General features: G+C 41.1%; 1 protein-coding gene across 1 annotated transcript in view; it reads left to right on the top strand.

The window, feature by feature from the left end:
* Positions 1-10,505: 10,505 nt before the first annotated feature.
* Positions 10,506-23,246, top strand: part of ASB13 (ankyrin repeat and SOCS box containing 13) — a 53,893-nt gene continuing 41,152 nt past the window's right edge. The window contains exon 1 of the mRNA XM_064284821.1: positions 10,506-10,715. Within this exon, the coding sequence (XP_064140891.1) occupies positions 10,673-10,715 (43 nt within the window). The 5' untranslated portion in view covers positions 10,506-10,672. The remainder of the gene's footprint in view (positions 10,716-23,246) is intronic.

Genomic DNA, 23,246 nt, shown 5'->3' with positions numbered 1-23,246 from the left:
ACTGGGGACCATGGTCTCGGGGGACATCTAGCTCAACTGGCGTAAACCAAAAAAAAAAAAAATTCAAGCCCATTGCTGTCGAGTTAATTCCAACTCATAGTGACCCTATAGGACAGATTAGAACTGCCCCATAGGATTTCCAAGGAGTAGCTGGTATATTCGAACTGTTGACCTTTTGGTTAGGAAACTGAACTCTTAACCACTTTGCCACCAGGGATTCCAATTGGCATAACATAGTTTATAAAGAAAATATTCTACGTCTGACTGTGGTGAGTAGCATCTGGGGTCTTAAAAGCCCGTGAGCGGCCATCTAAGATATATCTACTGGTTCCATCCTAGCTGGAGCAAAGAATGAAGAAAACCAAAGACACAAGGGAAAGATTAGTCCAAAGGACTAATGGACCACAAGTACCACAGCCTCCACCAGACTGAGTCCAGCACAACTAGATGATGCCTGGCTACCACCACCAACTGGTCTGACAGGGGTCACAAAAAGGGTCCCGAACAGAGCCGGAGAAAAATGTAGAACAAAATTCAAATTCACACACATACACAAAAAAGACCAGACTTACTGGTCTGACAGATACTGGAGAAACACTGAGAATGTGGCCTCTGGACACCTTTTTAACTCAATAGTGAAGTCACTCCTGAAGTTTGCTGTTCAGTGAAAGATTAGACAGATCCATAAAACAAACAATAACATGTGAGGAATGTACTTCATAGTTCAATCATATGTACGAGATTAACTGGGCACATCGGCCCAAAAGCAAAGACAAGAAGGCTGGAAGGGACAGGAAAACTGGGTGAATGGGAATGGGAAATCTGGGATGGAGAAGGGGAAAGTGTTGACACATTGCGGGGTTGACAACCAACGTCACAAAACAATTTGCGTATTACCTGTTTAATGAGAAACTAATTTGCTCTGTAAACTTTCACCAAAAGCACAAAAAAAAAAAAAAAAAGACACTGCATTGGTTGAGACTGGAGGACTCCCCAAGACTATTGCCCTGAGATACTCTTCAAACCTTGAACTGAAACTGCTAACCTGAAGTCACCTTGTAGCTAAATAACAGATTGGCTCACAAAACAATGAGTATCACCCCTAAGTACTGTGCTCCTTTAAAAAAATCCCCTATATAAATGGTCAACAATCACTTTAAAACAATGTTGAGAATGCAAGGGAGCAGGGAAACTAGATTAATGGAAACGGAGTAGCCAGAAGGGAAATAATGAGAATGCTCACGCATTGTGAAAAATGTAACCAATGTCACGGAACAATTTGTGTAGAAATTGTTTAATGGGAACTGACTAAACTGCTGTGTGAACCTTCACCAAAAGCACAATAAAATATTATTTAAAAAAATTAGTTACCAATTTGCCCTTCCACTAGTTATAGATAAGAGTTCTCATTTTCTTGCATCCTCACCAACAGTTGTTATTGTCAAACTTTAAAATTTTTGCTATCTGATGGTATAAGATGGCATTTTATTGGCATATCCAATGTTTATTAAGTATTTTATTTTCTTTGTGAATTGCCCGTTTGTATCATTTGCTTAATATTTTAAAATTAGTTTCTTTTTTATTGATTATTAGAACTATATCAAACTGAAGACTATCCTTTTGTTGGTTACAAGCATTGCAAAGATCTTCTTCCAGTGTGTGGCTTACTTTCTCACTTGATTTATAGGGTCTTTTGTCCTACAAGACTACTATTTCAGTACAGTCACACTGATCAATCTTATCCTTTCCAGTTTGTACTTTTTTTTATCTTAAGAATTCCTTCTTTATCATGATGTCATAACAATTTTTTTTCTTGTTTTAGTTACATTTTTGCTTTACGCCCTTAGTTCTTTAATCCATCAGGAATTAATTTTTATGTATGATGTGTGGTAAAGGAGCCCTGATGGCACAGTGGTTTGAGCGCTCGGCTGCTAACCAAACTGTCGGCAGTTTGAACCTACCAGCCACTCCATAGGAGACAGATGTGGCCGTCTATCCTGTAAAGATTACAGCCTTGGAAACCCTATGGGGGCAGTTATACTTTGTCCTATAGGGTTGCTGTGAGTTGGAATTGACTTGATGGCAGTGGGTTTGGTTGGTTTTGGATACAAGGTAGGAAGCAAATTTTTCTTTTTTCATGTAGGTATGGCTCAGTATGATTTATTTATTCTCCTTTCCAATTTATTTGTAATACTACTTCTGTTGAAGACCAGGCTCCCTCATGTAAATGAATCTGTTTCTGAAGGGCTCCTTTTTATATTCCTGGTTATCATGCTATTTTAATTACTCTAGCTTCATAGAAAGTCTTGTTATTCTGTAGGCAATCTGCTCTTATTACATCTCTAACTCTTTAAGACATCTTGTTTCACGGTGTCAAAACCAAAAAAAAAAAAAAAAAGACCTGTTGCCATTGAGTTGATTCTGACTCATAGCGACCCTATAGGATAGAGTAGAACTGCCCCATTGGGTTTCCAAGGAACGGCTGGTGGGTTCAAACTGCCAGCCTTTTTTTTTTTTTTTACTTTTTATTGTGCCTTAAGTGGAAGTTTACAAATCAAGTCAGTCTCTCATACAAAAATTTATACACAGCTTGCTATATACTCCTAGTTGCTCTCCCCCTAATGAGAGAGCACACCCCTTCCCTCCACTCTCTACTTCGTGTCCATTCGGCCAGCTTCTGACCCCTTCTGCCCTCTCATCTCCCCTCCAAACAGGAACTGCCCACATAGTCTCATGTGTCTACTTGATCCAAGAAGCTCATTCTTTACCAGTGTCATTTTCTATCCCATAGTCCATTCCAATCCCTGTCTGAAGAGTTGGCTTTTGGGAATGGTTCCTGTCTTGGGCTAACAGAAGGTCTGGGGACCATGACCCCCAGGGTCCTTCTAGTCTCAGTTAGACCATTAAGTCTGGTCTTTTCACAAGAATTTGAGGTCTGCATCCCACTGTTCTCCTGCTCCCTCAGGGGTTCTCTGTTGTGTTCCCTGTCAGGGCAGTCATCAGTTGTAGCCGGGCACCATCTAGTTCTTCTGGTCTCAGGCTAATGGAGTCTCTGGTTTATGTGGCCCTTTCTGTCTCTTGGGCTCATAATTACCTTGTGTCTTTGGTGTTCTTCATTCTCCTTTGCTCCAGGTGGGTTGAGACCACAAACTGCCAGCCTTTTGATTAGCAGCCAAACTTTTAACCACTGCACCACCACTGCTCCCAAAGTGATTAAAAAAAAAACAAAAACCAAACCCAGTCCCTTCAAGTCGATTCCGACTCATAGTGACCCTATAGGGCAGAGTAGAACTGCCCCACAGAGTATCCAAGGAGCGTCTGGCGGATTCGAACTGCTGACCCTTTGATTAGCGGCTGTAGCATTTAACCACTATGCCACCAGGGTTTCTGCCCAAGGTGATTAGGAGTCCCTAAATATACCACTTTCCAAATAGCTGTCGTAACAGATTTTAAAACTCTTGCAAAAGAGTTAAGATCTTATAAATGACAGTTATAAAAAAATGTGGTTGTTAGTTTAAGGATTACCTACCTTAGAATAAAGATTGTGGTTGCTGTTAGCTGCTGTCGAGTCTATTCCTACTCAAGGTGAGTTAATCAGTAAAAATTTTCTAAATGAATAACAAAACTGTTATTAATATAATAGAGATTCATGTAGTAGATTCAAAAGATAATTGAAACCAAATATGCAATAAAAGATTAATACAAAAATAAATACATGATTATTGCTATTTAATTGGTATTTTGGGAACAATTCTATTTCAGTTTAGAGAAGAATTAACTTGGACCCAAATTTCATCCTGTACATTGCAATTAATTCCATATGGGTCAAAGTTATCAACAACAGAATAATAAACATATTCTAGCTCTTGGTGGGGAAATAACATTCTGAATATTGCAGAAAGACAAAATACCCTTAGAAAATATATTTCTGAATATATAAAAAGTTAGAAAGGCTTTTTCACAATAAGATATTGAAATCAAGTAACATAATTGAAAAAAAGTACAATGTAATAAGCAAATATTTACTTTCTAACATACTTGTATATATATATATATATATATATATATATATATATATATATCTTTGGAAACTGTATGGGGCAGTTCTACTCGGTCCTATAGGGTCGCTATGAGTCCACTAGATGGCAATGGGTACTGTCTTAGTTATCTAGTGCTGCTATAACAGAAATACCACAAGTGGATGGCTTTAACAAAGAGAAATTTATTTTCTTACATTCTAGTAGACTAGAAGTCCAAATTCAGGGTGTCAGCTCCAGGGCAAGGCTTTCTCTCTCTGTCTGCTCTGGAGGAAGATCCTTCCAGTCAATCTTTCCCTGGACCAGGAACTTCTCTGTGCAGGAACCCCTCATCCAAAGGACGTGTTCTGCTCCCAGTGCTTCTTTCTTGGTAGTATGAGGTCCCCAACTCTCTGCTTGCTTCCCTTTCCTTTTATCTCTGGTAAGATAAAAAGTGGTGCAGGCCACACCCGAGGGAAACTCCCTTTACATTGGATCAAGGATGTGATCTTAGTAAGGGTATTACAATCTCGCCCTAATCCTCTTTAACATAAAATTACAATCACAAAGTGGAGGACAACCACACAATACTGGGAATCATGGCCCAACCAAATTGATACACACATATTTTCGGAGACACAATTCAATCCACGACAGGTACGTACTTACATATATATATATATATTTATATATATATATATATTTATATATATATATTTATATATATATATTTATATATATATTTATATTTATGTATTTATATAAACCAGGGAGGGATTACCCAATAAGCAACGTAAACATGTACTTAGGGCATCAACAAAACAGGGGCACCTGTTGTCCAAAACAAAGACCCAAAGATACCAAGCAGACAAGACACAAGGAAAAGTTAGTGCACAAGAAAGACTTGATTCATTGTCCTTATTATGTATGAAAGTATATATTGTTGGGTAGCTTCATTGTAATGAACCCATTGAAGAATTTGTAAGAGCAAAGAATAAAAAAATTGTTTGTAATTATAACATATTAAAGACGAAGGAAACCCTGGTGGTGTAGTGGTAAAGAACTGTGTCTGCTAACCAAAAGGTTGGCAATTCAAATCTACCAGGTGCTCCTTGGAAACTCTATGGAGCAGTTCTACTCTGTCCTATAGTGTCACTATGAGTCAGAATCAACTTGGCGGCAACGGGTTTTTTTTTTGTTTGTTTGTTTACAGATGAAAGATCCATCTAAAAATAAAATATAGTAATTTGTTGTAATATTTGTTTTCTGACCAATAACTTTTGTTTTATGACACCTTTTCATTTGTTCATTTATAATTACAGCATTTATTATGGAAATAAGCATCAAAACTGAAATATGAGCTGTTTAAAGTAAAATTGGTGAAAGTCAATTTTTCATTGTGGCTGATCAGCAGAATTTTACATTGACTGTTGAAGTAACTAAATTCACTAACTAATTTTCTTTGTTGTAGAATACGTGGAATTTTTTTTTTTACAGAAAATGTGGTGGTGGTATTGTGTGCCATGGAGTTGATTCTGACTCTTAGCAACCCTAGAGGACAGAGTAGGACTGCCCTGTAGGGTTTCCAAGGAGTAGCTGGTGGATTCGAACTGCTGACCTTTTAGCTAGTAGTCTGAGCTCTTAACCACTTCATCACCAGGGCTCCAGAAAATGTGGATATAGTAAAAAATCTTAGTATTCTGCATCCACTGAAAATGTTTTAATCCACTTCATCTTTTCTGCTAAAATGGCATATGCTACCTTTGCATTCAACTGCTAATATTATAGGCAAATTTAAAAAGTTGCATCATGGATAGCTAAGACACACACACGTATGTATACCTGTATATATCTAACACATTTGAATGCGTGAATAAGCAGAGGAGGAGGCACCACAGATTATCAGTGTTTAGGGCCCTCAAATGCCTTAATTGGGCCCTGATAAAAACCCACTGTTGTCGATTCCGACTCATAACAACCTTACAGGACAGGGTAGAACTGCCCCACGGGGTCTCCAAGGCTATAAATCTTTACAGAACCAGACTGCCACATCTGTCTCCCTCTGACCATCCGGTTCAAACTGCCAACCTTTCGGTTAGAAGTCAAGCTCTTAATCTCTGTGCCACCAGACCTCCTTATATATATACATATATGAATATACACATATGTGAATACATACATATATGAATCCCCCACGTGTCTGTCAGTTTGTTGTACTGTGGGGGCTTGCGTGTTGCTATGATGCTGAAAGATATGCCACCGGTATTTGGATACCAGCAGGGTCACCCATGGTGGACAGGTTTCAGCTGAGCTTCCAGACTATGACAGACTAGAGAGAAGGACCTGGCAGTCTATTTCTGAAAAGAATTAGCCAGTGAAAACTTTATGAATAGCAGTGGAACATTGTCTGATATAGTGTCAGAAGATAAGCCCCCCAGGTTGGAAGACACTCAAAAGATGACTGGAGAAGAGCTGCCTACTCAGAGTCAACCATAATGACGTGGATGGAGTCAGCTTTCAGGACCTTCATTTGCTGATGTGGCACGACTCAAAATGAGAAGAAACAGCTGCAAACATCCATTAATAATCAGAACCTGGAACGTACAAAGTAAGAATATAGGAAAATTGGAAATTATCAAAAATGAAATGGAACACATAAATATCGATATCCTAGGCATTAGTGAGCTGAAATAGACTGGTATTGGCCATTTTGATTTGGACAATCATATGGTCTACTATGCTGGGAATGACAACTTGAAGAGGAATAGTGTTGCATTCATCACCAAAAAGAACATTTCAAGACCTATCCTGAAGTACAACGCTATCAGTGATAGGATAATATCCATACGCCTACAAGGAAGACCAGTTAATATGACTATTATTCAAATTTATGCACCAACCACTAAGGCCAAAGATGAAGATATTTACCAACTTCTGCACTCTGAAATTGATCAAACATGCAATCAGGATGCATTGACAATTACTGGTGACTGGGATGCAAAAGTTGGAAACAAGGAAGGATCAATAGTTGGAAAATATGGCCTTGGTGATAGAAATGATGTTGGAAATTACATGATAGAATTTTGCAAGACCAGTGACTTCTTTATTGCAAGTATCTTTTTTTATCAACATAAATGGCAACTACACACAGGGACCTTGCCAGATGGAATACACAGGAATCAAATAGACTACATCTGTGGAAAGAGACAATGGAAAAGCTCAATATCATCAGTCAGAACACAGCTAGGAGCCGAATGGGGAACAGACTATCAATTGCTCATATGCAAGTCCAAGTTGAAACTGAAGAAAATTAGAACAAGTCTATGAAAGCCAAAGTACGACCCTGAGTATATCCCACCTGAATTTAGAGACTATCTCAAGAATAGATTTGACACATTGAACACTAATGACCGAAGACCAGACAAGTTGTGGAATGGCAGCAAGGACATCATACATGAAGAAAGCAAGAGGTTATTAAAAAGACAGGAAAGAAAGAAAAGGGGAAAATAAATGTCAGATGAGACGCTGAAACTTAATCTCGAACGTTGAGCAGCTAAAGCAAAAGGAAGAAATGATGAAGTAAAAGAACTGAACAGAAGATTTCAAAGGGCGGCCCGAGAATACAAAGTAAAGTTTTATGATGACATGTGTAAAGACCTGGAGATAGAAAGCCAAAAGGGAAGAACACACTTGACATTTGTCAAGCTGAAAGAACTGAAGAAAAAATTTAAGCCTCGAGTTGCAGTAGTGAAGGATTCTATTGGGAAAATATTACAAGATGCAGGAAGCATCAAAAGGAGATGGAAGGAATACACAGAGTCATTATACCAAAAAGAAATGGTGGACCTTCAATCATTTCAAGAGGTGGCATATGATCAGGAACCAATGGTACTGAAGGAAGAAGTCCAAGCTTCTCTGAAGGCATTGGCAAAAAACAAGGCTCCAGGAATTGACGGAGTATCAGTTGAGATGTTTCAACAGATGCAGCGCTAGAGGTGCCTTCTCATCTAGGCCAAGAAATATGGAAGACAGCTACCTGGCCAACCGACTTGGAGAGATCCACATTTATGCCTATTCCTAAGAAAGGTGATCCAACTGAATGTGGAAATTATAGAACAATATCATTAATATCACATACAAGTTAAATTTTGCTGAAGATCTTTCAGAAGGAGCTACAGCAGTATATCAACAGGGAACTCCTAGAAATTCAGGCCGGATTCAGAAGGGGATGTGGACCCAGGGATATCATTGATGTCAGATGGATCCTGGCTGACAGCAAAGACTACCAGAAAGATGTTTACCTGTGTATTATTGACTACACTAATGCATTCGACTGTGTGGATCATAACAAATTATGGATAACATTGTGAAGAACGGGAATTCCAGAACACGTAATTATTCTCATGAGAAACCTGTACATAGATCAAGAGGCAGTTGTTGGGACAGAACAAGGTGATACTATGTGGTTCAAAGTCAGTGAAGGTGTGTGTTAGGGTTGTATTCTTTAACCATACCTATTCAATCTGTATGCTAAGCAGATAATCCAAGAAGCTGGGCTATATGAAGAAGAACAGGGCATCAGGATTGGAGGAAGACTCATTAACAGCCCTCGTTACAAAAATGAGACAACCTTGCTTGCTCAAAGTAAAGAGGACTTGAAGCACTTCCTGATGAAGATCAAAGACCATACCCTTCAGTGTGGATTACACCTCAACATAAGGAAAACAAAAATCCTCACAACTGGACCAATAAGCAACATCATGGTAAACAGGGAAACAACTGAAGTTGTCAAGGATTTCATTTTACTTGGATCCACAGTCAACACCCATGGATGTAGCAAAGAAATCAAAAGACAAACTTCATTGGGCAAATCCGCTGCAAAAGACCCTTTAAAGTGTTGAAAAACAAAGATGTCACCTTGAAGTCTAAGGTGCACCTGACCCAAGTCATGGTATTTTCAATTGCCTCATTTTGTCACTGACTGCCAAAAAGACAAACAAATCTGTCTTGGAAGAAAGTACAACCAGAATGCTCCTTAGAAGCTAGGATGTCGAGACTGTGTCTTACATACTTTGGACTGGTTGTCAGGAAGGATCAGTCCCTGGAGAAGGAGATCATGCTTGGTAAATTACAGAATCAGAGGAAAACCTTCAAGGAGATGAAATGACACAGTGGTTGCAACAATGGGCTCAAGCATAACAACAAAAGTGAGCATGGAGCAGGACCAGGCAGTGTTTCGTTCTGTGGTACACAGGATCGCTATGAGTTAGAACTGACTCAATGGCACCTAACAACAACGTATACGAATATACACATTTACAAACATATGTGAATACTCAAGTATGAATATACATATGTAATACCTACTATATGGTCTGTATAATCTATACTCAGATACTGATGATAATTTGTACTGAAGAAAGCACACACATACAGCTTTGTCACAGGAGAAAATGTGTCAACCCACAGCAAATATATCAATACAAAAATCTATTAAATTTAGTAAAAAAAGCAAGAAAACTTTCAAGAACCTAATATTGGTAGACGAGTGGCAAAGCGTACAAGAACACATTGCTAATAGCCTTGAAAGTTCAAGCCTAGGCATGAGGCTCTGAATTCCCATGAATTTTGAATTCCAACAGATGTTCAAATCCCTCCTAAATACAGCGCCGGTGCTCCAGACTGAAGATGAAGACTGGAGTCGGAGAAGCTGTGCAAGGGGTGAGAGATGAAAACTGCTCTCTGCTTAGTTTTTACCTATTTCCAGACCGGATGACTCCTGGTATTTTAAATTTTGAGCCCAAACTAACTTCTGCACTTCACGCTAAGCACAGATCAGGTTGGATGAGGAATCTCGTCAAGAGGCTGCAGAGAATTTTAGCAAGGTTGTTTTGTTGTTAGGTTCCTTCCACTCGATTTGTCCTAGCGACACGATGTGACAAGAGTAAAATTGCCCCATAGGGTTTTCTAGGCGTTTTTTTTTTTTTTTTTTTAATCTTTACTGGACCAGGTGAAGCCTTCTGAATTTTGTAAGCTACTTTGTAAACACTCTTAGTGAATTGTTTACTTGGAATAATTCGGGAACACGAATTTCTGCCATGCCGTGCCCCGGCTTTAATCTGAAACGAAATCTAGGAGAAACACTGGATTTTAAAACTGTCCCTAAAGACTTGGAGGTGAGTTTTTAAAAAAGTGGACTTCAAATATTTGAAATTTATGATTTTTCTCCGAAGATTAAAGAAACAGGATTCACACCAACTCCGGTAGGAAGTGCTTCTTGAACATTTAAAGCATGAGGAACTCAGGACTTTTCTTGAGGTCGATAAATGTGAAAGATCGGGGTGAGTTTTCGTGCCTGGACACTTGTTATGTAGATACAAACATACGTACTCCCTCGGCTGAGTCCGGAGGCTCGTAAAAGTGACGCGGCGCTTCGCTGACTGGCTAGGGAACGCGCAAGGACCAGCTGGAGGAAACTACAACTCCCAGTGCGCACCGGCAGACCTCCGGCCAGGCGTCCAGCCTCGAGCGCGCTATTGGTCCGCGGCGGCGCCGGGCATCCGCCCAGCCGGGTCTGGCGCGATCCCCGGCCCAAGTCCGGGGCACCAAGAGTCGCCGGGACGCGGAGCTGGAGTTCTTCCCTGCCAGCAAGCGGTATGGAGCTGCGGCCCGCGGACGGCCCTTTCTTGGGCGATGTGGGTACGTGGGGAGCGGAGGGTACAGGCTCGGGGCTCGGGACACGAGGAATTGGGGGACTGGCAAAAGAGCAGAGTGCCTGAGCCCCCAGGTTCATCTGAGACAACGGCGGTTAAGGTAGTTACTAGTAACGGCTTTTTAGGATGAATGGGTGCTTTTGATGACGTTTATTTCGGAGATGGGTGACGCGCCCTGCCGAGCTTGTCGTGAGGTGCTTTTTGGTGGGCCCAGGTTGAAGGGGCATCTTCTTATAAAGAAGAGTCCCGGTGATCCCAAGCATCTAAGACGTGATCTTCTATCCAGCGCCTTATCCTAGGTCAGCGCATTGCAGAGATGGTCATCAGTGTGATGATGCCACAGTCGTAGGATTTCAGAGCTGTGAACCCTCCAGAGCGCCGGGCACCTTGAAGAAAGTTGTGTGGCGTGTGTGCATAATTATTGCCAAATTTTGGGGGGGGGGGGGGAATCTAGAAATTGCTGTGGGAACCGAAAAATTTTCCCAGCACCCTGAGAGAATGTCTTGGTGCGGTGTTATTTGCATCCTACAGTTGCACCCAGGCGTGATAGAGGGAAGCCCCTCTAGAATGAGGTTATGCCCTTGTGACATGATGTCACATTGTGTAAAAAATATGATCACAGTTTTTTACTAAATCTACCATTTCGGCAACCCAAGAATACAAAGGGTGCGAAGGCAAAGGGACGTATCTTTGGGGAAGCAAACTTTTTCCTGTTTTAAAAACCTAAAGCAAAGCTACTGCCTTTGAGTGGATTCCAACTCCAACTCATAGCAACCCTATAGGAAAGAGTACAACTGCCCCATAGGGTTCCCAAAGCTGTAAATCTTTGCCGAAGCAGACTGCCACATCTTTCTCCCATTGAGCTGCTGGCGGGTTGGAACCTGACCTTTTGGTTAGCAGCCAAGCAGTTTAACCACGGTGCCACCAAGGCTCCTTTCTTCCTGTATGCAAAGTAGTAATCTGGCAAGTGAAACGAACTGTGAAAGCACGTTTAAGGCCTGGAAGAAAAAAAAAAATCTAAGGTATTTTTACATATAAAAATAGTAATGCAAATGAAAGCAAAACGTCTTAAGGGTAAATTTAGCCTAAAAAGAGGAAATTGCAGTCATAGCAAGGCAAGGATATTTTAATTGATTTTGCAAACAACTGCTTGCTTTTGCACCCCAGGCAAGCACAAGACTTTGACCCTGACCCTGTAATCTGTATTTAATTGGTTCAATTGAATAAGCAGTAACCACTGAAGCCTAAATAAGTACATACTTTAGTATTTTGTTCATGTAGAGGGTTCGGTAGCATACCGTCACTTCTGATCATGTTTTCTGAATAGTTTGTTAAAGAATGTTTTAGAAGAAAAGCACATTCTGAACTAACGGATTCACAACTTCTGGGGTTCGTGGGTATTTTTTACTTTGCCATTGTTTTATTTAATAACATATTCTCCAGAAATATATTCTGCCGACATTTTTATTCCAAACGCTAATGAATAAGCTGAATATGTTGGATTCAAAACAATATTGCTATCCTAGCAGAAGTAGAGGCTGATCGTAGGGACATCAACACATTTTTTCAAATTTTTATTGTGCTTTAAGTGAAAGCTTACAAATCAAGTCAGTCTCTCATACAAAAATTTATATACACCTTGCTATGTACTCCTAGTTGCTCTCCCCCTAATGAGACAGCACACCCCTTCCCTCCACTCTCTATTTTCGAGTCCATTCAGCCAGCTTCTCACCCCCTCTGCCCTCTCATCTCCCCTTCAGATAGGAGCTGCCCACATAGTCTCATGTGTCTACTTGATCCAAGAAGCTCACTCTTCACCAGTATCATTTTCTATCCCATAGTCCAGTCCAATCCCTGTGTGAAGAGTTGGCTTTGGGAATGGTTCCCATCTTGGGCTAACAGAAGGCCTGGGGACCATAACCTCCAGGGTCCTTCTAGTCTCAGACTGTTAAGCCTCGTCTTTTTATGAGAATTTGAGGTCTGCATCCCACTCCTCTTCTGCTCCCTCAGGGGTTTTCTGTTGTGTTCCCTGTCAGGGCAGTCATTGGTTGTAGCTGGGCACCATCTAGTTCTTCTGGTCTCAGGCTGATGTAGTCTCTGGTTTAAGTGGCCCTTTCTGTCTCTTGGGCTCATCATTACCTTGTATCTTTGGTGTTTTTCATTCTCCTTTGCTCCAGGTGGGTTGAGACCAATTGATGCATCTTAGATGGCTACTGCTAGTGTTTAGGACCCCAGATGCCACTCTCCAAAGTGGGATGCAGAATGTTTTCTTAATAGATTTTATTACGTCTATTGACTTAGATGTCCCCTGAAGCCACGGTCCCCAAATCCCTGCCCCTTCTATGCAGGCCTTTGACGTGTTCAGTTTATTCAGGAAACTGCTTTTGGTTTAGTACAGTAGTACTGACCTTTCCTGTATTGTGTGTTGTCTTTCCCTTCACCTAAAATAGTTATCTACTATCTAATTAGTGAAAACCCTTCTCCCTCCCTCCCTCCCCACTCTCGTAACCATCAAAGAATATTTTCTTCTCTGTTTAAACTATTTTTTGAGTTTGTATAATAGTGATCTCATACAATATTTGTCCTTTTGCAGCTGACTAATTTCACTCAACGTAATGCCTTCCAGATTTCTCCATGTTATGGAATGTTTCACGTATTCATCATTGTTCTTTATCAATGCGTAGCATTCCATTATGTGAATATACCATAATTTAATTTCTCCATTCATCCATTGATGGGCACCCTTGGTTGCTTCCATCTTTTTCCTATTGTAAACAGTGCTACAGTGAACATAGGTGTACATATACCTGTTCGTGTAAATGCTCTTATTTCTCTAGGATATATTCCAAGGAGTGGGATCGCTGAATCATATGGTAGTTCTATTTCTAGTTTTTTAAGGAAACGCCAAATCGATTTCCAAAGTGGTTGGGATATCAACACATTTTAACTTTTGACTTCAAATTCTTTATGTTGTATGGTGTACTACAACCAAAACATTTAAGTTTTTCATTTGTTTATATAACAGCTCACAGAGGTAAAGATTACAGAGTCTTACAACATGGTCTTATCAATAAGTACAGAGAATTTAGGAAAAGTCACACCCTAAAATGAATCCCAATGTTTATAAGTTAATACATGTAATACAAATCATTATTAACCCAAAGTAAATGTCTGTTTCCAGAGTTGAAGCCTCATTGCCATATTCAGCATGCAGAGTGAAGAATTCTGACTTGGAATTAAGGGGCTGGTGGAAGATGGAAAGGGTGACTTAGGGAATTTGAGGCTAAGCAAAGTGAACTGCTGATGCTCTTCAATTGTCCTTAACTAAGAACTCTGAAATATAGTTCATTGCCCTGTGGGGTGTTTAGAAGGTGAGGTGAGGAAAGATAAAGGAGAGGCAGCTCCTGGGACTGCAATAAAGAGCCACTGACCTATAAGGTTATGTGCCTGGCACTAGCTACAAGCCCTGCAACAGCTGTGAGATGGACACTGTTATTGATAACTTAGAAATAAAACCAAGATCTGACAGCTAAAAAGTGAGAAAGCTGTGGTTTAAACCCAAGTGTATTGTTACTGTTTTGGTTTTGATTTTCGGTTGTGCTTGTCTTAGTCTATAAGGCTCATATGCTTTCTATCAAATAGGTTAACCTCCAGTCGATTTGTAGGGGTACTTGGTATGCTGGAATGATTTCGCAACTGTAATGGATAGGCAATGTCTGCTGTGAGTTTCCGAGGGAAAGTGGTAGCACTTTAACCACATATTTCCCATATCTGAATTATACCATACTGCCTTTTTGCAGTGCAGTGAATTATTTACATGGCCCTTCTAGCCATTGTCTTTGTAAATCCCATACAGCGATGGGGTGGGACCATGTGAATAAGGTGCTTGTGGCCCACCAATTGATTGGACAGATTGCTAATAATGCAAATAAGATACATGGCACACTTATGGGGGTGGGGCCATGCAAATAAGGGCTATGGAACCCTAATGAGGGGATTACTCAGTTTTGGCATCCCGTTAGGCTTAAAATGAGCCATTCCAGAGGCAGAAAGGGGGGAGCTCACTACCATCGACCAGAAAAGCTGGGAGGACAGTGTGTCCTTTGAACCTGGAGTCCCTGTGCTAAGAACCTCCTGGACCCAGGAGACAGAGAGCAATAAAACTGGAGATGGTGTAAGACAGTGAGAACTAGTGGGAAGCATAGCAGAGAACTGGCAGCAGCAGAACCAGGAGACTGGTAGGAGATGGCGCGTTAGGCTTCCTAGCCCACAGAGTGAGAAAGCTGAATGCCTTTGGCAGGAGGCTTGCTGGCAGAATGGAATGCCTTTGGGCACTTCGCAGAGCTAGGCTTGCTGATCCACGGAGCTAGAGAGCTGAGCGCCTTTGGGCTGAGGCTTACTGGTGGAGTGGGGTGCCTCTGGGCACTTATTGGTGGAGCTAAGGAGCTTTGTAACACTTGCCCGAGCTGGGTAGAGGCTGGCCCAAGAGACCCAAGGTGCTGAGAGCTGAGAGGCCAAGGGCTGAGGGAGAAACTGGTCTGTGGGCATGGCCAAGAAGCTGTCCTGACCAAAGATCTGTATCCTGAGTTATTCTTGATCCTGAATTGTAGCCTATTAAAAACTTTCCTGATAAAACCCATAACTGTGAGTAGGGTCTGTGAGTTCTGTGTGGCCATTGCAAGGAATTATCAAACCCAGCAGAGAAGTAGAGAGTGCCATGGGTGGGATGGCTGGTGTCAGAATTGGTAAAAAGTTTGGAGAGAGGAGGTCTTTCTGACCACCGCCTCATAGGAATCAGCTTTGGGCTGTTGATGCTGTTAATGATTCCCCCTCCTCCTTTTTGTGAAGTCAGGCAAGGAGGTCAGATGCTGCCACCATGCCATTTTTACACTTTTCCACTGTGAGAAACGTATTGCTCTCGAGAGTCCACACTTAGGATCTTGGGCTGACCTGTATCCCTTGCTCAGTGATAGATAATCATAGGAACATATATAAAAGTTAATTGTTTAATCTGTGGAATTTGATTTTTTAAAACGATAGTTATATCAGAAGCACTTCGAGAGATCTAGATGATCAGTACCTTTGCTGGGCATTAAACTTTATTAATATCTTCTCAAATTGTGTTTCTGTCTCAGAGAAAGCTGCATTCTTGAAATCTCTAAGAAATTTCCTTAAGCGAGGAATCTGTGGGCACTGTGTTACACTGCTAATAAAAATGTCTGAAGGAGATTAAAAGCAAATCCTTTTAAGATGACATTAAACTGCCTCCTTTGCATGAGACCAGAAGAGCTGCATGGTGCCTGGGTACCATTACTGATCATTTCGATCAAAGATTCCATAGAAGAAGCTTGATCAAAAGGAGGTGTGACGGTTAAGGTTATGTGCCAACATGGGTAGGCCGTGATTCTCAGTGGTTCAGCAGATATGATGTAATCACTATCCATGATGTGATCTTTTGTGAGCAGCCAATACGTTGAAAAGGGAGTTTCCTTGGGTGTGTGTCCTGCACCCAATATATGTCGATGTTCTGGCAGAGCTTGCCCTGTTTCGATCCTGCATCTGACTCGTCATCCTCTAACCTCCGGTTCTCAGAACGTGAGCCAGCAGCCTGCCATCTGACCTGAAAAGTTTGGGTTCATCAGCCCTTGCAACCGTGTGAGTCAGGAGAATCATCCAGCCTGACGCCTGACCTTCAGATTTGGGACTTGATAACTTCCACAACGACATGAGCCATTTCCTTGAATTAAATCTGTATGTATATTTATATGTATATGCTTCATTTGTTTTGCCCCTCTAGAGAACCTAGCCTAAGATGGGGGGAAACGAAGAATAGAATTTCAGATTTTCATGAAATCCAGACTTTCTGGATCCATAGAGGCTGGATGAACCCCCCGAACTATTTCCCTGAGATAATCTTTAAACCTTAAACCAAAAAATACCCCCTTAAGTCTTCTTAAAACCAAACAGTAGTTTAGCTTTACTATTAAAGAATGTCTGCCTTGAGCATCGTGCTCCTTTAAGATCTATCTATATGGGATCAAATTGACAACAGCAACTCAAAAGATTAGGTAGGAAACTTAGGGGGTGGTGAGTTTATGTTAATGGGGGAGGAAAAACTCAGAAAAAGGGGGTGAGAATGGTTGCACAACTCAAAGAATGTAATCAGTGTCTGTGAACTGTACATGTAGAAACTGTTGGTGTATGTTTTGCTGGGTATATTCCCAATAACAACAACAAAAACAAAATATTTAAAAAAATGATTTTAATACCAATTGGGATTCAGAAGCAATAATTGTGGCCAGTAGTGGTTGCCATCTGTAGCTATACAAATAAGCTTTACTTTTTTTGGTATAATGGTTTTTTTGGAGGATGGGGAGGGGTTGGGAGTGATTCAGTTGAGGATCGAGGAATAATAGATCAGAGTGAGGTGTCTTCGCTAGACTGCAAAGGCCCTCTAGGAGGAAAGAAAAAGGGATAGCTGCTCTGAGAAGCTGGTTCTAGACACATTAGGAGGTGAAGATTTGGGCAGTGCTTTCTTGTTATCAGTAAGCAACTGAACAGTCATTCACAGTGTTGACTGAACATTGTAACCTGAGGATTTTTAAAAAAAATACTGATGACTGGGTCTCATCTGTTCCCAGAGATTCTGGTTTAATTGTTCTGGGGCACAGCCTGGGTGTCATATATTTTAAAAGCTTTGTAGGTGATTCTAACTTGCAACCAAAGTTGAGAAACCCTATAGAGCAGTTCTACTTTGTCCTATAGGGTCGCTATGAGTCGGAATTGACTTGATGGCAGTGGGTTTTTGGCGATTTGATGGTAGAATTCTTGCCCTCCCTGTGGTAGACCCACATTTAATTCTTGACCAGTGCACCTCCAGTGCAGTGAAGGTGTATGTTGGAGGCTGTCACTGGAGGCCTGTGCATTTCTAAGGTGTTGAAAAGGTTTCAGTGGGGCTTCCAGAGTAAGATGGACTAGGAAGAAGGAGCTGGTAACCTACTTCTGAAAATCAGCAAGCGAAAACACAATGGATTACAATGGTCTGTTGTGCATAGGGCTACCATGAGTCAGGGACGGCAGCTAACAACAACGCTCGTGTTACACTCCATATGTAGAAACCAGAAATGGTGGCCTGTTGGGGGTGAGGGAGGGGGTAAGCTCTGTTCACATCAATATTAAGAATCACTCAGAACCACTGAGAAAGACATCAGGAAGAAATTCTTTTGGGATGCAAACCTGAAGTTACCTGTGATTCTTGTATATACTGTAAAACAGTGAAATCCGTTAGATGTTTGTGAGCAGTCAAGCTTCGAGAATTCAACTTTGATGGGTTGGAAAGGCAAAGCCAAAAATAATAGTTCCACTCTGGGCTACAGTAAATTTAACATGGTTATGAGTAACTACAGCCAAGAATCCCAGTGATGCTGAATGGCCCGAAATGGTTTTTGGTTTTGCACTAGGACAGATAATTTATCCATGTCCGGGTAGGCCAGTTCCTAAATATGGAACAAACACACACACACAGCCTGGTGTTGTAGAAAGAAGACTGGTTTGGGAATCAGGGTTTTTGGGCTGTGTGATCTTAGGCAAGTCTTTTTCTGTATTTCAGTTTTCTAAAATGGATTAAATTAGAGATCGTAAGAGATTTCTTGTTAGTTTTTAAAATATAATATTTTAATAGTTATAACACTGTACATTAAAACAAAACAAAACTAAACAAACTTGTTGCCATCGAGTCGTTTCCAACTCAAAGCGACCCTATACAACAGAGTAGAACTGCCCCCATAGAGTTTCCAAGGAGCGCCCGGTGGATTCAAACTGCTAACCTTTTGGTTAGCAGCTGTAGCTCTTAACCACTATGCCACCAGGGTTTCCAACAGGGTACATAGTTTTTAAAATTCAATAGAACCACAAGGCTTATCTTGAAAAATTTCTGTATTCTCTGATTCTCACTACCCAGAGGCCACTTTGAACTCCCTTAGCTGTTCATCTGGTTTACCTCCATCTGTCTAAGTAATGTGCTGACAGCTCAATTTCTTGATTTTTAAATTTGACCTTCTCTACAGACATCATAGAGGGCAGTGGTTCAATGGTAGAATTCTCACCTTCCACGCAGAGACCCGGTTTGATTCCTAGCCAGTGCACCTGAAGTGCAGCCACTGGCAGTCTGTCAGTGGAGCTTTGTGTGTTGCTGTGATGCTGAACAGGTTTCGGTGATACTTCCAAACTAAGACGGCCTGGGAAGAAAGGCCTGGCGATCAACTTCCAAAAAATCAACTATTGAAAACCCTATGGGGCACAGATCTTTCCTGACACACAAGGGGTCACCATGAGTCCAAACTGACTCAATGGCAACTGATTTATAGACATCTTACTAGGGGAAATGAAGCTGTAGCCCACTTCATGCTCCTACCCTCCCACGTATATTTCCTTGTAGAATCTTCCAATATAATTATATAAATTTAGCATTTAAATTAGTATCCAGTATTTACATTATTATGATTATGTGAATATTGTTCACAGCTGAGCCACTTACTATACTAGGATTACACTTCCTTGTAAAACTTTTTGCTTTTCTTGGAGATAATAACTGCTTTTTGTTTGTTTGCTTGTATAACTTTCTATGTACACAATTACTAATTCATTTCCAGACACTCTGCCAGAGCTTTAACAGCCCTCTCAGGAACCTTAGGTTCTGTTTTCTTTCCTTTTTTTATTTATTTTTTGGGAGATACTCTTTGCTGCAGCCTTGCACCTTCTGCTCTAACCGAACAGGTTGCTCTAAGGCCTGCTCTCTGGCTGCCACCCTGGAGTCTCTCTTGACTCACATCCTGGGACTTCATATCACCTCTCTTCTGTGTTCCGTGGCTATTCATAAGGTTGCAGTAGTATATGACAAGGAACTGCCAGAAATTCAGGCTGGATTCAGAACAGGACATGGAACCAGGGGTGTCATTGCTGATGTCAGATGGATCCTGGCTGAAAGCAGAGAATACCAGAAGGATGTTTACCTGTGTTTTATTGACTATTCAAAGGCATTCGACCGTGTGGATCATAACAAATTATGGATAACATTGCTAAGAATTGGAATTCCAGAACACTTAATCGTGCTCACGAGGAACCTTTACATAGATCAGGCGGCAGTTGTTTGGCCAGAACAAGGGGATATACCATGTGGTTTAAAGTAAGGAAAGGTGTGCATCAGGGTTGTATCATTTCACCATACCTTTTCAATCTGTATGCTCAGCAAATAATCCAAGAAGCTGGACTGTATGAAGAAGAATGGGGCATCAGGCTTGGAGAAAGACCCATTAGCAACCTGCTTGCTGAAAGTAAAAAGGACTTGCTGAAAAGTTACTTGAAACACTTACTAATGAAGGTCAAAGACCACAGCCTTCAGTGTGGATTACTCAAGATAAAGAAAACAAAAATCCTTATAGCTGGACCAGTAAGCAACATCATGTTAAATGGAGAAAAGGTTGAAATTGTCAAGGATTTCATTTTACTTGGATCCACAATCAACACCTATGTAAGTGGCAGTCAAGAAATCAAAAGACACATTGCATTGGGCAAATCTGCTGCAAAGGACCTCTTGAAAGTGTTGAAAAGCAAAGATGTCACCTTGAAGACTAAGGTGTGCCTGACCCAAGCCATGGTACTTTCAGTCGCATCATATGCATGTGAAAGCTGGACGATGAATAAGGAAGATTGAAGAATTGACGCCTTTGAATTGTGGTGTTGGCAAAGAATATTGAATATACCATCAACTGCCAAAAGAACGAACAAATCTGTCTTGGAAGAAGTACAGCCAGAATACTGCTTAGAAGCAAGGATGGCGAGACTGCGTCTTACATACTTTGGACATGTTGTCAGGAGGGATCAGTCCCTGGAGAAGGAAATCACGTTTGGTAAAGTACAGGGTCATGGGAAAAGAGGAAGGCCCTGAATGAGATGGATTGACACAGTGGCTGCAACAATGGGCTCAAACATAACAATGATTGTAAGGATGGCACAGGACTGGGCAGTGTTTCTTTCTGTGGTACACAGTGTCACTATGAGTCGGAACCGACTCAACGGCACCTAACAACAACTCTTCTGTGTTGAATTCTAGATTCCGTATCTTCCTCTTTTTTTTTTTAAACAATTTATTTTATTTTTTGTTGTTTTTGAGAGTATACACAGAACACACCCCATTTCAACAGTTTCTATACGTATAATTCAATGACATCGATTGCATTCTTTTAGTTGTACACCCATTCTCACCCACCTTTTCTGAGTTGTTCCTCCACCATTAACATAAACTCACTGCCCCTTAAGGTTCCTATCTAGTCTTTCAAGTTGCTTTTGTCAATTTAAGCTAAACTATTGTTCTTGTCAATTTGGTCCCATATAGATAGATCTTAGAAAGTGTAATGCTCAAGGCAGACATTTTTACTAGTTAAGCTAAACTACTGTTTGGTTTTAAGAAGACTTCAGGGGATATTTTTGGTTTAAGATTTAAACCTTATTTCAGGGCAATAGTTTCAGGGGTTCATCCCACCCCATATTTTCCTTTTTTTTTTTTTAGGTCTTCTTTCTTTTTTTTTAATTGTGCTTTAAAGTTTACAGAGGAAATTAGTTTTTCATTAGAAAATTAATACACATATTATTGTTTTGTGGCATTGGTTGCTAACCCCATGATGTGTCAACAATCTCTCCTTCTCAACCTTGGGTTCCCCATTACCAGCTTGCCTGTGCCCTCCTGCCTTCTCGTCCTTGCCCCTGGGCTGGTATGTCCATTTAGTCTCATTTTGTTTTATGGTCCTGTCTAATCTTTGGCTGAATGGTATACCTCAAGAATGACTTCAGTACTGAGTTAAAAGCATCTTCAGGGGCCATACTCTTGGGGTTCCTCCAATCTCTTTCATTTGAGGGACTTTGGGCCCTTGTCCAAGATCAGATGGCCATTGTTGTTTTCGTTGTTGTTAGGTGCCACTGAGTTGGTTCTGATTCATAGCGACCCTTTGCAGAACAGAGTGAAACACTGCCCGGTCCTTTGCCAGCCTCACAATTATTACCATGCTTGAGCCCATTGTTGCAGCCACTGTGTCAATTCATCTCATTGAGGGAATTCTGTCTTAGTGCTGCTATAACAGAAATACCACAAGTGGATGGCTTTAACAAAGAGAAGTTTATTCTCTCACAGTCCAGTAGGCTAGAAGTCCAAATGCAGGGCGCCAGCTCCAGCTTTCTCTCTCTGTCGGCTCTGAAGGAAGGTCCTTGTGATGCATCAGTCTTCCCTTGGTCTGGGAGCATCTCAGCACAGGGACCTCAGGTCCAAAGGACATGCTCTACTCCTGGTGCTGCTTTTTTGGTGGTATGAGGCCTCCAACCCTCTGCTTGCTTCCCTTTCCTTTTACCTCTTGAGAGGTAAAAGGTGATGCCGGCCACACTCCCTTTACATTGGATCAGGGAGGTGACCTGAGTAAGGGTGGTATTACAATCCCACCCTAATCCTTTTAACCACAGGCAGAGATTAAGATTTATAACATATAAGAAAATCACAAAATGGAGGACAACCACACATGGCCTAACCAAGATGACACATATTTTGGGGGACACAATTCAATCCGTTACAAGGGTCTTCTTCTTTTTCTCTGACCCTGTACTTTACCAAGCATGATGTCCTTCTCCAGGGACTGATCCCTTCTGATAACATGTTTAAAGTATATGAGACGTAGTCTTGCCATCCTTGCTTCTAAGCAGCATCCTGGTTGTACTTCTTCCAAGACAGATGTGTTCGTTCTTCTGGCAGTTCATAGTATAGTCAATATTCTGTGCCAACACCACAATTCAGAAGTATCAGTTCTTCTTCAGTCTTCCTTATTCATTGTCCAGCTTTTGCATGCATGTGAGGCAATTGAAAACACCATGGCTTGGGTCAGGCATACCTTAGTCCTCAAGGTGACATCTTTACTTTTCAACATGTTGAAGTGGTCTTTTGCAGTTGATATGCCCCGTGCAATGTGCCTTTTGATTTCTTGACTGCTGTTTCCATGCGTGTCCAAGTAAAATGAAATTCTTGACAACCTCAATCTTTTCTCCATCAATCATGAGGTTGCTTATTGGTCCAGTTGTGAGAATTTTTGTTTTCTTTATGTTGAGGTATAATTCATACTGAAGGCTGTGGTCTTTGATCTTCATTAGTAAGTGCTTCAAGTCCTCTTCACTTTCAGCAAGCAAAGTTGTGTCATCTGCATGATGCAGGTTGTTAATGAGTCTTCCTCCAATCCTGATGTCCCATTCTTCATATAGTCCAGCTTCTTGGATTATTTGCTCAGCACACAGAGTGAATGAGTATGGTGAAAGGATACAACGCTGATGCACACTTTTCCTGTCTTTAAACCATGCAGTATCCCCTTGTTCTCGTCGAACACCTGCCTTCTGATGCATGTACAGATTCCTCGTGAGGATAATTAAGTGATCCAGAATTCCTATTCTTCACAGCGTTATCCGTAATTTGTTATGATCCACACAG

This window comes from Loxodonta africana, chromosome 4, assembly GCF_030014295.1.
Source record: "Loxodonta africana isolate mLoxAfr1 chromosome 4, mLoxAfr1.hap2, whole genome shotgun sequence".
NCBI lineage: Eukaryota > Metazoa > Chordata > Mammalia > Proboscidea > Elephantidae > Loxodonta > Loxodonta africana.
This window is presented reverse-complemented; position numbering and strand designations above follow the sequence as displayed.